The 13,993-nt window shown below is 39.7% G+C and overlaps 1 protein-coding gene across 1 annotated transcript in view; it reads right to left on the reverse strand.

The window, feature by feature from the left end:
- Nucleotides 1–13,993, reverse strand: part of trappc9 (trafficking protein particle complex subunit 9) — a 244,221-nt gene that overhangs the window by 100,450 nt on the left and 129,778 nt on the right. Inside the window, 1 exon segment of the mRNA XM_030741516.1 lies at nt 7,382–7,492. Within this exon segment, the coding sequence (XP_030597376.1) occupies nt 7,382–7,492 (111 nt within the window).

Below are 13,993 nucleotides of genomic sequence, written 5' to 3' on the forward strand. Positions count from 1 at the left end.
GGTTGCATTTATCCAGATGACAGCTATAGACAAAAGCCTCAGGGCCTCTACTCTCCAATTCCAATAATTAGATACTGCTCCAACACTTGCATCAAACCCGTCTTGCACAAAAGAATCCATCACCAAACAAAGTGACTGACTTGCAATAAAACCCACGTAATTACAGTGCTTAAGAACTTGTCTTGGAAATGGAAATGACTTTTCAGTCTGACACCTTGGACAACATTTCTCCTTTTCTATTCATATTAACAACAGAAAGTTCAATTTGCTTCATGTCATCATAATTTTCTCATTAGAATCACAGAAAGATCATATCTATCTGACATCACACAGGATCTCTCTTTTTTTCCCTCATATAAAGGATGATATAGTAAGTGAAGGACATGGTGCTAATGCACATTGCTGTTTATGCAGAGCAGTGACCATCAGAGTGTGATCACCTTGTGGAATAGCCACCATGCAGTAACTGCAGTTTGAATTCATTAGTTAATCCAAACCATAGTTAAAAGTGCATGGTGAAGCATACTAAAGAACAACAGCTACATTTTACAGTGTCATGATTAAAACTTTTATGGTCAGAATTTCCTGAGCATTTACAGACAGCGTGTGTGTTATATTTTACATTAATGCCTTGAAGCAGTGAAATGTACAAGTATAGATTGTGCGAGTGGACATACAGTGATAGATAAAAAGCCATCAATTCTCAAAGGATTCATCTTCTAGAAAATAGGAACGTCTGCGTGAAAGATTTTGACAACTGTTGCTGAGGAGCGATTTATATATGTACTGCTCAAAAAATTGAAGGAACACTTTTTAATCAGAGCATAGTCAAACTTTTGGGATATTGATCTGATCAGTTCAGCAGCAGAGGGGGTTGTTTATCAGTTTCAGCTGCTTTGGTGCTTGAAATTAACAACAGGTGCACTAGAGGGGCAACAATGAGACAACCAACAAAACAGGAATGGTTTTACAGGTGGAGGACACTGACATTTTTTCTTCACTCATATTATGTTTGCTTGTCACAGATGAGAGCAGGTTCACCCTGAGCACATGTAACAGACGTGAAAGTGTCTGGAGAAGCCGTGGAGAACATTATGCTGCCTGTAACATCGTTCAGCATAACTGGTTTGGTGGTGGGTCAGTGATGGTCTGGAGAGGCATATCTGTAGAGGGACACACAGACCTCTACAGGCCAGACAAATGCACCCTGACCACTATTACTGAAATCCTTGGACCCATCATCAGACCTTACGTTGGTGCAGTGGGCCCTGGGTTCCTCCTGGTGCATGACAATGCGGTCTCATGTTGCTAGAGTATGCGAGCAATTCCTGGAGGATGAAGAAATTGATACCATTGACTGGCCGCCATGCTTGCCTGACCTGAATCCAATAGAACACCTCTGGGACACCATCCGTTGTCTCGTTAGGAGCATGCTCCGATGTTGTCAGGCATGCATACAAGCACGTGGGGGGGCATACAAACTACCGAGGACTGTTTTGAGTTGATGCCTGCTGCACAATTTTTTCTGTGGGTTGATAATTTTCATTTCCATCAAATGATGTGGCACCTTTTCATTAACACATTACTGAGTCCTTATCAGTATAGATGCCCAGCATGATTTGTTTTCCGATTAAAATCTGATGTGCTTTCAAAGTGTTCCTTTAATTTTTTTGAGCAGTGAGTAAGTTTTAAAGGCTAGCAATTTTAATATTTGGATCTTGGATGTTCAGCAGCTTTAGCTGCAGATAGCTGAGAGTTTGCTGATAGTTTTAACAGACTACAAAAAAAGAGCAAGCATGAATCAGTAAAATCCCACACTTTGAATAGTTTTAACAAAGAACAATATTATGCCAGGAAAATCTGCAAGATTTATGCACAAAAGAAAAGACAGATACACACCATCTCTTCTCTGTTAAAAGCTGAGATGGGGGGGGGATAATGGTTTGGATATCACTGTGGTGGCATCACGGCAGTCTTTGGGAACCTTTTCAGGCTCCCAAACTTCAAAGTGAGCATTCACAATGTGAGGTACTTCACTTTTTCTCCCATTTGCCATTAAAGAACACCGTGAAGAGGATGAAGACCTTGTAAGACGTGTCTGTGAATGATGTGCGAAGATGAAAGGAGCACTCAGTCTCTCACCCTGCCATCTCACAGGAAGAGATTACACGCGTCACAAACGCAACTTCTCCAACAACGATAAGCTCTCCGTCAAAAACCAGCAACTAAGTTATCACCTGTCATGTATCTGAAAGTGTGAAAATGTGTACAAAAATGGAAAAAGCTCAATGTGTAAAAAAGTCTGAAAACTGCATTTCTCCTCTTCACTCGTGGTGGGTTTTCATTACTTTTTATTTGTGCAGCTTTGAAAAAGCTCAATGTAAACAATTAAAACTCATAGCAGGAAAGTGTGGGTGACTGACAGAGTCATTTTTGCGAATGTCGGATTGAAGCATTAGCTTCAGCAGTCCTGGATGAAGACTCCAGAAAACATCTTGTGCCTGACACCTCATTCATCATAGAACAGGACAGAAATATGAAATGACAAGGCCATCTGATCTCGACAGAGGATGGAGTTGGAGAGACAAGCACAATATGGTTCAGCAGACGGAGATGCACGAATCCGTGGCCCTGTATCGGACTGCATGCAAAATTCTACTCCACTCTGACTCGAGGAAGCACTGGATGTGTGTGAAAGGAAAATGATGAACAATTTCCCAACGAGGAATAGGGGATGAGTGAGGCTGGAGACCGTAATCTCTGCCAGGAAAATGGTGCATGCTGTGAAAGAATCAGTATGCTGCCTCTGAGCTGATCTCCTGATGTTATCAGACCTCAAGAGAATTATCAGTGGCATGGATGTGCTCATTGGTGGGGTGTAACGCAATGTTTGTCTTTATAGGGAAAAGACATTTATGCGTATACATGCTTCTGCAGTTGCCAGGACTTGATATTTTTTGCCTCAACCGTGCATCTTGTCAGATTGTATCAGTTTCTAAAGAGGCAGTGTTGTTAAATCAGTTACAAAGCTGGTACATTACCCATTTTGACCTCCATTTAAGTTCTCATGTATAACTTTGGTGTTATGATTGTATCAGTAAGAGAAGAAAGTGAAGCTTAGCAATTAAAGGAATTATGTAACAGCAACAGATGGCCTGACTTTAAAAAGCTAAGGAAAATACACTAAAACAAAGACTGACACCAGAAAATTGGAAGCAGAAACTCACCAGTTTTATTTCTGATTAAAAAGTTTTCTTTTTCCCCCTTTTACCACCCACCAAGTTTGAGCTGTATATATATATATATATATATATATATATATATATATATATATATATATATATATATATATATATACACACACACGTACTTTATTTTTCACATAACAGTACTGCGTTTATTGAAACGCTATAGGATTTATTATAATAATAAGCCTTTAATTCAGCTTTGATATGTGTGAGTGAAAAAAGTGATTCCTCTTTTCATTTTTCTGTTTTATAGTGCCATAGCACTAAACCATTGCTCTGGCACTATAAGGTGAGTACTGCCTGTTGGCAATCCTTTCTGCTTAGTGTCACGATGAAAACCCACTACAATCATTTAACAGTATTCCCAAATGCAACTGGGTTTTTTTTTTCCCTTTAGAATTATGAAGTTATCCCCTTTTAGACCATAATAGTCACAAAATTCTGGCAAGCCTGTTGATCTTAACTAGTCATTTCTACACAGGAAAGATTATTTGAAGAGAGCTGAGCGCTGAGCTTTTTGGCTGTGTCTGAAAAGATCCCTTTCCACCCCCTAATTCGCCTCAGAAAATAACATCCCACCCCTGTGGAGAAAGGCCTATGAGTCACCAAACGGTGTACCTCCGCTCATGACAAGGATCGCACTGGAGACAGAGTGTTGACAGGAATCATAATTTGCCACTTTTCAGTGAAATGACAAGCTAAGAGAGAGAGAGACTGACTGATATGGCCAGGAATGGAAAAAATACATTTTGTGTACTTTTACACAATTAGGTTTAACTTGAAATACTTTACTTTGTTATAAATTCAATTGATCTAACTATTAAAGAGGGAAGAAATGCTCTATATTACCTATATTACCTGTTTCCAGAATTAAACAGAAATTAAAGAGTTTTTTTTAAAAAAGGAAGAAAAGAAGAAAAACCCCTTAATATGAACAGTGGGTGGAGACCGTGGCACGACCAAAATTATTGCGATCATGTGGAATGAACTTGCAAACTCGTTGCCTATTGAAAAGGTTGCTTCAAAGAGGGGGCACCAGGTCTGTGACCACCCGCATTCAGTCTTCATCCTCAAAGAGGCTTTGATCCATCAAGATGTTAATAAAATGGCAATAAGACAGAGTCGGCCGCCTATCAGTTTGTGATTGAATACAATAAATCTGGCAATTAATTTGCAGTTCATCTGTTTCAAATCTGTTGCTGTCTACATACACAGAAATTCACATTAAATAGAAATTCATATTACAGTGCTGTGAAATCATTTCTTCCTTCCTGATTTCTTCCCTTTGTATATACACTTGTGCATTTAGATCATCAAACAAATTTTAATATTGGACAAAAATAGTCTAACTCAACACAAAATGTAGTTTTTAAATGATGATTTCATTTATTATGGGAAAAAAGTTTTCCAAACCTACCGGACCCTAAGTGAAAAAGTAGCCCCTTTATTAAAGCATGAAGTAAGAGATTAACCACATGTTTTGGAGTTCAATTTCACTCCAAAAGACGTGGAGTGAAATCGAATCACACAGGTGTGATTCCCTTAAATAGAGCCACTCTGATAAAGTGAAATGAAGTGAAAAAGGCAAAAAGATCTCAAAACTCTGGAAACTCAGTGACTGTCAAAATAAATTTACTACAGGCTTTGACAATGCAAGTGTTCCACCCACATTTGCAACTAAAAATAGACCTGTAAGACATATTTAGGGATCTATGTGCAGAAAAAACGTTTTACAAAATTCAGCCCATGCAGCTTTTTTTCCTCTTCCAATGACTCTGTGATCAGTAAAAGTAGCATTAATGTTGAGCTGCAGCCTCGCTTCTCTCACACAGGACACAGAGCACCGTGTAACAGACCGAGAACTCTGAACAGCATTTTCTAAGACACTTTCTAACTTATTTCTGACCTTTTAGGTTTTCCATGGACCTCCTATTATAACTAAAACTGTGCCACTACATTAAAATTAAATTCTTTATATACTCATGAATGATTTTAGGAGTACATGAACATTTTGAGGGGAAATGGTAAATGTACAGTCCTGCTTTGACTTAACATTTCATGATAAGCTATGCAGTTTAATACAAAGTAAACATTTAAGTGCAGCAGACATTCATTGATTTACATAAATACCTGCACAGAAAGGATTTCTGGAAAAGATCCACAAATGACATGTCGCAGATCTGGGGCTTTCTCAAGCCATGACTCATAGTTTTCCCTCATTTCCGGCATTCTCAGAAATTACATCGCTTTTTATTTTCCCAAAACTTTGTGATGCCAGGACAATCCGTGACTTTTCCTGGTTTTTCATGACCACACAATACTGAATTTGGCGCAAAAACTCAAAAATAAATCAATTTAATTTAATTAAAAAAACCGAATGTGCATTGTCCTAAACAAGCATCCACTACTTATTGTGCCTGGCAGAGGAGAAAAAGCATTTAACATCTCATTGAACACTCAAAGCGAATCACCTCTCATCGACACTCTCGCAGCTGAAAGCAGCAGCTCCTTTGGGAGCAGCGACAAAAGGTTACTGCAGCATTTACAGAGTGACACTATATAAGCTGAGGAGAAGCAGGAAACTCCATAATAAAATATATTTGGCTAAAGCAAACATGCTGTCATACATGTTCGAGTACAGCTAAAATTTATGATCAATATATAACAAGAACCAGTCCAAGAGCACAAACCTCCACCAAGTCAGCTCACTCTCTAGGCAGCCTTTATTTTGAAGGGAATAGCACTGTTCTTTTTACATGTACTTTAAGCAACTTGTATTGCAGTAAAAACAAGTGCAAAGTGCAGCTTTTGGTATTTGCCCTGTTGAAACCTATTTTAATATATTTGGCATAATTTTGAGCATAATTAGTTTTTATGACTTTTTATTTATGTGGATTCATTCTTGCTCTCTTGGCAATCCTTTCTTTAAATATATAACAGATTTTGGGGCCAACTTGTAAAAGTGAGGTCAGAGGTCAAATGTCGGTTCCAAACTATAATGTGATATTTAGAATCGCCGTATACCAGCATCATTTCCTACAACCCAAACAAAGGCAGAAGAATTTTTAAGCACAATTTTAAAGATAACGACATTTAATTAAAGTTTGACCTTGAAAGAGAGGTCAGAAGTCAAATGTGACATGATACTAAACTAAATCGTTATATGGCACTTTCTATATGTTGACAATACGCACCACACTTCCAGTTATAAGGCTTTTGTCAATTTTGGACCAATAAATCATTCAGTTGACCTTGAAAACCTCATGATCTAATTTGAATGGACTGTTAACACGACCCCACTCTGCACGTCTACAGAGTTTAATCAGAATTCATTCAAAACGTTTCAAGCTATCGTGTTTACACGCACGCACACGAACACCTCCTTGGCGGAGGTAATGAGTGTGATGCTCAGAAGTCTGATATTTCAATACCTGACTAGATTCAACTGGAAAAAGTAGTACTTGAAAAGCTCAAACACGAGAAAATCATCAGTTGTTTTTATCTAAAACCCTCATCAGTCATTTAACATTTACATCTGCCAGTATGCAGGCCAGTGTGATATTTTGAAAAGTGTCCCTGGAATAGATTAAATGTGACACATATTTGCTTGTGATCACTCCTGTGCTTATATTAATGAACAGACCTCACTGTTACTGAACTGCTCATGTCCTCCAGCATGATCACTGAAAACGTTATATCACAATAAGCACAATTATATCTACACATCAGTGTGTTTATATCACAACTCACCAATAGGTCCATCTATTAAATATGTTCATATGCCAAATCCAGGAATTGACACACCCATAGATAATACCCATAAACAAACAAATACACAAAGCTATAAGGAAAAAGCATTAACATTAACACTACACTGCACCTGCACAGATCTACTTGTCAGGTAGCTGGAAGGCAGGATGTCAATACACAACCTTGATTTTTTGCTTTGGGCAATAGCTAACAGTAAATTGTACCTGCTGGGAAAAAAAATCTAATATTACTTAAACGCCTCAGGTGAAAGAAAAGAACCAAATAAACTTTTATTTAGAAACAATTTTATTTTGACTCACCACAAAACAGGAAGTACGCTGAAAACATCTGTATGTTTGTAAAGAGTCAAACCTTCCACTCACCTCTGACACTCACTGGCATGGAGAACCAGGTCCTGGTTGTTCTTGGCGCTGACCGTGAGCTCGTGCTCGGTTGGGTTGAAGATGTCGAGCAGTAGGTGACAATGGCGAGTGCTGTGGACACAGAAACAAGAAGTGAGTTGGTGTCTACGCAGGTCACAAATCTTGGCACCCTCACTTTCAGAGCCACATCAGGAACGTAGTTAACAGCAGTTTCATCATTAAGATAAGACATAAATATTAGGAAGACATCCCAGGAGGGCGCTGGAAAAACTCGCCCTCCTGGTAGGCTGGACACCTGCAACGCTGTCCTCAAAGAAACATGAAACGACTTCAAATGCTTCAGAACACAGCTGCCAGTTTTGTAGCTTAAAAAAAAAGAAAATATGACTACATAACATCTGTACTGTAGACACTGGCTTCCGGTCCATTTCAGAAATCATATCAAAAAGCTGTGCATGATCTGGGACCTGAAAATCTCTCACAAACATATGCTTCTGTTACTGATTTTATCATCTGAGGGGCTCTGTGTGACTTTGACTGGTCTACTGCTGGTTTCTGTATATTTATCTTTTTTTTTCAGATGAGGGGGGGTGAGGGTCACCCTCTTACATCAGTATATAGACTTAGCCTTGTATTATCTGTATAGTTCCATTGCTCAATTTTTAGTAGCTCGTGCTCCACCTGAAATAAGATGCTCTATAACTAAAGAATAGCTTTCTTCCATTTTACACAGATTTATATAATACACATTCACAAACGCAAACATAAAGCTTATCATTTGTGTCCTGTAGTCTGACTTAAGCTGCCTACTAACCCGTGCATATAATGGCTCGTTTATTCATATAGGAGTTTACTGCTTTCCAAATTAAAGTGCTTTCTAAAAATACAGGGCAACATACATGGACCGACCAAATGCGCGACATCAAGAGAAGACGCGGTGTGAAGTACTCATCAGTCCTTGTCACAACATCAAAGGTAGCGGTGCTTTCATCAGGCCCACAGGTCTACCTGGAGCAGGTCACTTCCACATAATACCGGGCCTGCTTTTCTCATGCAGATCATAAGAGGGCCAATTTGTGATTTAGATCAAGATGGGAGAGATGATGCTGGATTTTCAAAGAGTTAATTTTAACCCCTAAGTAGGTGTTATTTTTTTTTTCCCCCTCCGTAATGACAGATAAAAGGAAAAGGCTGTCTCAAAACAGAAACAGAAGCAGACGGGCGGGTGCAGCCGTTACACTGTTACATCCACAGTTTCTAGATGCACATGAAGAATGTGATTAAACTCCACGTAACACCAGTCTTAGATTTGGCTTTGTGACACTTTTTGGGTGAATTGTGTGTAGTGGAAATAAGTTGAAAGCATATAAAACATTGTGTCCAACATCATTTTGGACTAATCATTACATTTCACAGCTTAAAATATCTGCTTTAAAAAGCCTTAAAATCAATATTTATTGCATTACTTGTTGAAAATGACACTAACAGACTGACACGCTGCAATGCACTTCACCGCTTTTATGTGTAAAAGTGTCAGGCACTACTATTCACTGTTTACATTTTACTATAAAGCAAAAGAACACGTACATGCTCATGCAAACAAAACATTCCTTCCATACTAATTATAACACAACACAACTGAAACCAGAAAATTACATGCCAAAGCAGTTAAAGTAGACTGACAAAAAAATAAAAATATAATTTGTGTGAATTACATACTGCCGATCATTCCATCGTCCCTCACATTCACCCTCCTCCCAGCTACCTCTTCGCCTCTAAATCTCGAGGTTAATAGAGGCTTTAGTGGTGCTTTCCCTAGTCCCTAATAAACTGCTGTGACAATTAAAGGAGCATATTTTTTCAAGGCTTTTTCACTGTTTCTTTAATTGTCTAGTTGTCTTTGTTGTCAGATGTGATTAACAGGCAGAAAGGGGGAGGTGCTGATTTATCAGCCATCGTGTTCGGCAAAGGAGATCAATCAGACATCGAGTTAAGAAAGAAAGCCTCATCGCTCATGTGTGAAGTACCCAGCAAACTGACAGAACAGACAGGAGTGTAGGCGCACACGAAGGGAATTTACACATTCCTTATAGGAGTTAAAATAATGCCGACCAGTGGTGAACAACTTCATTCAGGGATTGCTGCTGCAACAGCTGCAGAACGTCTGCAGACGAAAGCTAAAGATTATGCTTTTGAACTAGTGGGAACTGAGTCATAACACTGAATCATTTTGATAAGCATTCTGCTGAGCTACTACACTGGGCACGGAGATCTAAGCTGAATAAATAATTCAAAACAGCCAATAGGGTTTCAAACTATTTGTCTCCATTTCAGTCAGTGAATTTTTACATTCGTCTTTGAAAGCAGAGGGAGGCGGAGAGGGAGCAAATTTATCCCCAGCGTTTCAAAGTGAACGCACATTGAACCTGCTTCTTTGTTTGTGGTGTACAAAGAAAATCATTCACCAATGAAATATCAATACTGCTACCTTACATACAATTTATGAAACTCTCAATTATGGCTCATTGATTTGCTGCTTGATTTGAAATCCAAGAGTTTTGAAGGTGGCAGGGACTCATTTCATACTTCTGCCAACCCGTGCTGCTCTTGCATGTATATGTGAAGGCAGTTGTGGAATCATTTTCAGTGCACCTGGAGGTGTGAGAGTACAGCGACTGTCACTGCCTATTCCCGAGACCCTCACAACACTAATAAACAAACCACGGGGTCAGCATTCTGCTCGTATGAACAGGACCCTGTCGCAGAAGAGTGATTCTCTAAACCCGCCACATATTTCTATGACACCATGATCACAAAAAGCAATACGAAGCAAACATTGCACCTATAAAAAGACTCTGCTGGAATAGCTTTGCATGTTCCACAGTTCAAAGCGAAGGTGGGCAAGCTTTGTAAAGCAAAACTAAACACCAGAGTAATATAATTAATGTGGACCATCTGCGGTGGACACATTGTGCTACTTTTCACATCCACATTTATCTTCTTTGACTCCACTAGAGCAGCTTTGCATGACTCACCGTTCAAAATAATCTTTATTTATGGCCCCCGGTGATACCCCCCACTAGTTTAGGTTTGATCAACACAGGAGAGGGTCTCACAGCCAGAGCTAAAGGAAATCCCCTCTCGCTGACCTCATACAGACCCACAGGTGAAAAAAAGAACTGAGACAAAGCGACTGTAAAAAGCTCAGTCTGAAGCCTGAGCTTCTAACCTGCAGAGATTACTTTGTACCGTTACTTCATTATTTGAAACCTTGTCCGTGTTAAATATGCGTATGAGTAATAAGAGCATAAATGACAGAAAGGCACAGAAGGCCATTGGTGAAAAGACTGGATGTTGACTCCATCAAAGCATATTAAAAAAAAGAAGTTGCCTGGAAGGGAACAGCGTGGTAGTACAAACTGCACAAGCAACAGGGATGACCGCAGCCCTGAGAGGACTGTCAGGAAAAGTGGATTCAAGACCTCAGGAGAGGTGCACTGAGGCTCGAGATTCATCAAATAATGAAACGCACAAACTTGAGTTGCTAAGGTTTGTGGCAGGCAAACACTACACTAATTTAACACTGAAAAGCATGTCTTATTTTGCGCTCGATATGTGTATGATAGTTGTCACTAGGAGTGTTGATTTATTTGGAATGAGACGCGGGAGATGTAATCAGAATGAAAATCTCTCCTTCTCTCTGCAGTGCGGAGACACAGAGAAACATTTCTGATTCTTTTACTTCCCTTGATAGGCGCTGTTACATAACTTATTTCTTTCAAAATGCAGCTATTAATGTGACTGTGTTAGTGTATTAGATTAATGTCTGAATGTTACAATACGTTAGAGTTAGTTCAATTAACATGCACAATTTGCCCAGTCTCACTCTTTCCTCTTTAGGTACTTGCAATCAAATGCGGCAGGACAAACGGTTTAACATGGCAGAAATAAATATCCCATCCACTTAGTGCTATTTGACCAGCTGTGCCACTTAACTTCAATATTCAATATGAAATAATGTCAAACTGCAACAATGCAAAATCACAAAATGCTATCAATTTAAAGAAATAATTTATATTAGTGTCTGCTTTGACAACAGATTTGGGAAAGGAGGCATCTCGTTCCATTTACTGAGATCAACAGCAGACTTTCAGAGTTTTGAGTACAGTTAAAAAATGCAAAAATCATTCAGCTCTGTATGTATTTTACAGCATCATGGGCCATAAGTTCTAAGTTCTGGGAATGATGCAGTGAATGACGGCCAGCTTAGGGTTGATCAGAAGCGTGGCTGCTCCTCTCTATCAGTCCATCACAGCAGCTGCACCATCAGCTGGAAAAGCCAACAAACTGTGCACTTAACATTTCTTCAGAGACGCCCTCATAGCAAAGCTGCCTAAATGCGGGATATGAGGCAGCATCCCCAGTGCATAGCTCAAATTCAGTTTCTCACACACTGCAGAAAAACCCAGAGGGATGTGCACCATTTACACACGTGGCACAGTAACAGTATCTTCATTAACGTGCAGACGGGTTGTGATCTGACAGTAAATATCTCTGGATAAATCCTGCGCTCCCCCCGAGTCTCAGTTCGCGGGAGCTCACACAGTCCCCAGCAATTTCTAACAGAAGAGTTTACCCTCATGTCGTAAGCATATTGATTCTTCTTCAGTCTCCTCGCACAAATTTGTACTGTTCCTGGTAAAATTCTGGTCATTAATGAAATGAACTAAATGCAAATTTAGATCTGGCCTATTCTGTGGCGGAGAGCCTGATGTGAGGATTCTGTGTGGTCCGCTGGCGCAAGCCTGCCCCTCGTTCCATGTGATGTAGATGGCAACAGATATGAGATTGTGCTATAGCAAACAGACATGTAAGTGCCAACTTGACCTGGTTCAAATGAAAACTGATGGCACACTGACTGTCTTACTGCCATTTTATCCCTGTTTGGTGTCTTGATGCACCAAAGTCGGTTTGAAGACTGCAACTGACTACGGGTGGCCATTTCACAGGTAAGAAGATCACAAGTTGATGTGGTCACAATAATTTTGATCATGCAACGTTCTCCAACCACTGCTTTCCCTAGTGTGACTGTAGACTAAGATATACACTATCAACAGAATGCACGCCCATAAAAATTTCCTCCTGTGAGTGATACATTTTTCCAGGGCAACATAACGCTGAGTGAATGGGATTTTAACAGGTCCCTGTAAAGTATGGATCACTGAGTATTTCACACAACCTGCTATTCATCAAATTCTTTAACAAATTTGTCACCTCACACATGGCCTTACCCCTGAAGAGGGCCCAAAAGAAGGAAAAAAATCTGGCATTTAGAAAATATATACTGGAGGTGTGTTTTTATGGGGCACTGGGGGAAAAAGGAAAACCTTTACATGTACTGATTCGAAAGAGAGAAGTAGACACCTGAAAAATGAGGCTGCAGTGATACAGACAAAAAGAGGTGTGTGCGAGTGTGTATAGCTGAAATATTTCGGCAAAGACAGCAATGACGTCAGTCAACAAAGCCATGAGAGAGAAAATAAGGAGGAAAGAGCGAGATGGAAGCCATATCGTGTTGTTTTAGGCCAGTGATTCTTAAACTGTGGGGTGGGCACCCTGGTGGGCACAGAATCACTGCAGTGGAGTTGGGGGAGTGGAGAAGCTGGGGAAAGTATGAACTGAAACTAAGTTGAGTGAATATAATTTGCACCCAAACACCCTTATTTCAATGAGCTCAGGAATTTTTTTTTTATTTAAAGATTATTTATTTTGGGGGATCCGTCTTTCATTTTCTAAAGGGGGGGGGGGGGGGGGGGGGGGGAGAGAGATACCAAGAAAAAGTTTTGAGAACCACTGATTTACATTGATTAAGTCTTACTCTTTCACATCAAAGACAGATGATCTTGTCAAGCACAGCATGCACCTGCTCATTTGGCTTGCTTCAAGGTAACTGATCTTGATGTGATTTGGTAAGATATTCAATCAATTTTTCTGCCAGAGCTGACAGGACACGAGGCTGACTAGACTACACTCAGCAACTCGTTTAGTTTTAAACACTTTAGAGTGAAATTTCTGACATTCCATTTACTCACAAGAAGCTTAAAGGTTAACTCAGTTTTATAGTGGCCAGATATTTTTTTCCCCCAATCTTATTTTGAAGAAGAAGAAGAAAAAAAAAAGCTTCTTTCAGCAGCTGCCCTATTCATGAGGCGCCGCCACAGCGGATGATTCTGCATATTATTTCTTTGGCACGTCAGATTCCTGATCTAACCCCAAAGGGATTAGGTGTTCTCCATGTCTCGGACTGGGGCCCTTGTGTGCGTTAGGCAAATGTGCAAACCAGTTCATTCTTATTTTGAAGAAAACACATTCAATTATTCCGTTTACCTCACTTACATTTTGTTCCTTACTTGATATTAGCATATTTAAATATTGTGCATTGCTGCTAGATGATGAGCATTTGCAGTGAGGACAGCAGAACTCAGAAACACAGAGACACAGAAAGGAGAGTTACAAAAGAAAAAGAGAATGATTTTGCTCTGAGAGCCACCAGCAATGACATGCTGTTGAGAATGAGAGCAGTGAAAAAGGCAAGCAGAATTACAGCAAAAG

This window comes from Archocentrus centrarchus, chromosome 11, assembly GCF_007364275.1.
Source record: "Archocentrus centrarchus isolate MPI-CPG fArcCen1 chromosome 11, fArcCen1, whole genome shotgun sequence".
NCBI classification, from domain to species: domain Eukaryota; kingdom Metazoa; phylum Chordata; class Actinopteri; order Cichliformes; family Cichlidae; genus Archocentrus; species Archocentrus centrarchus.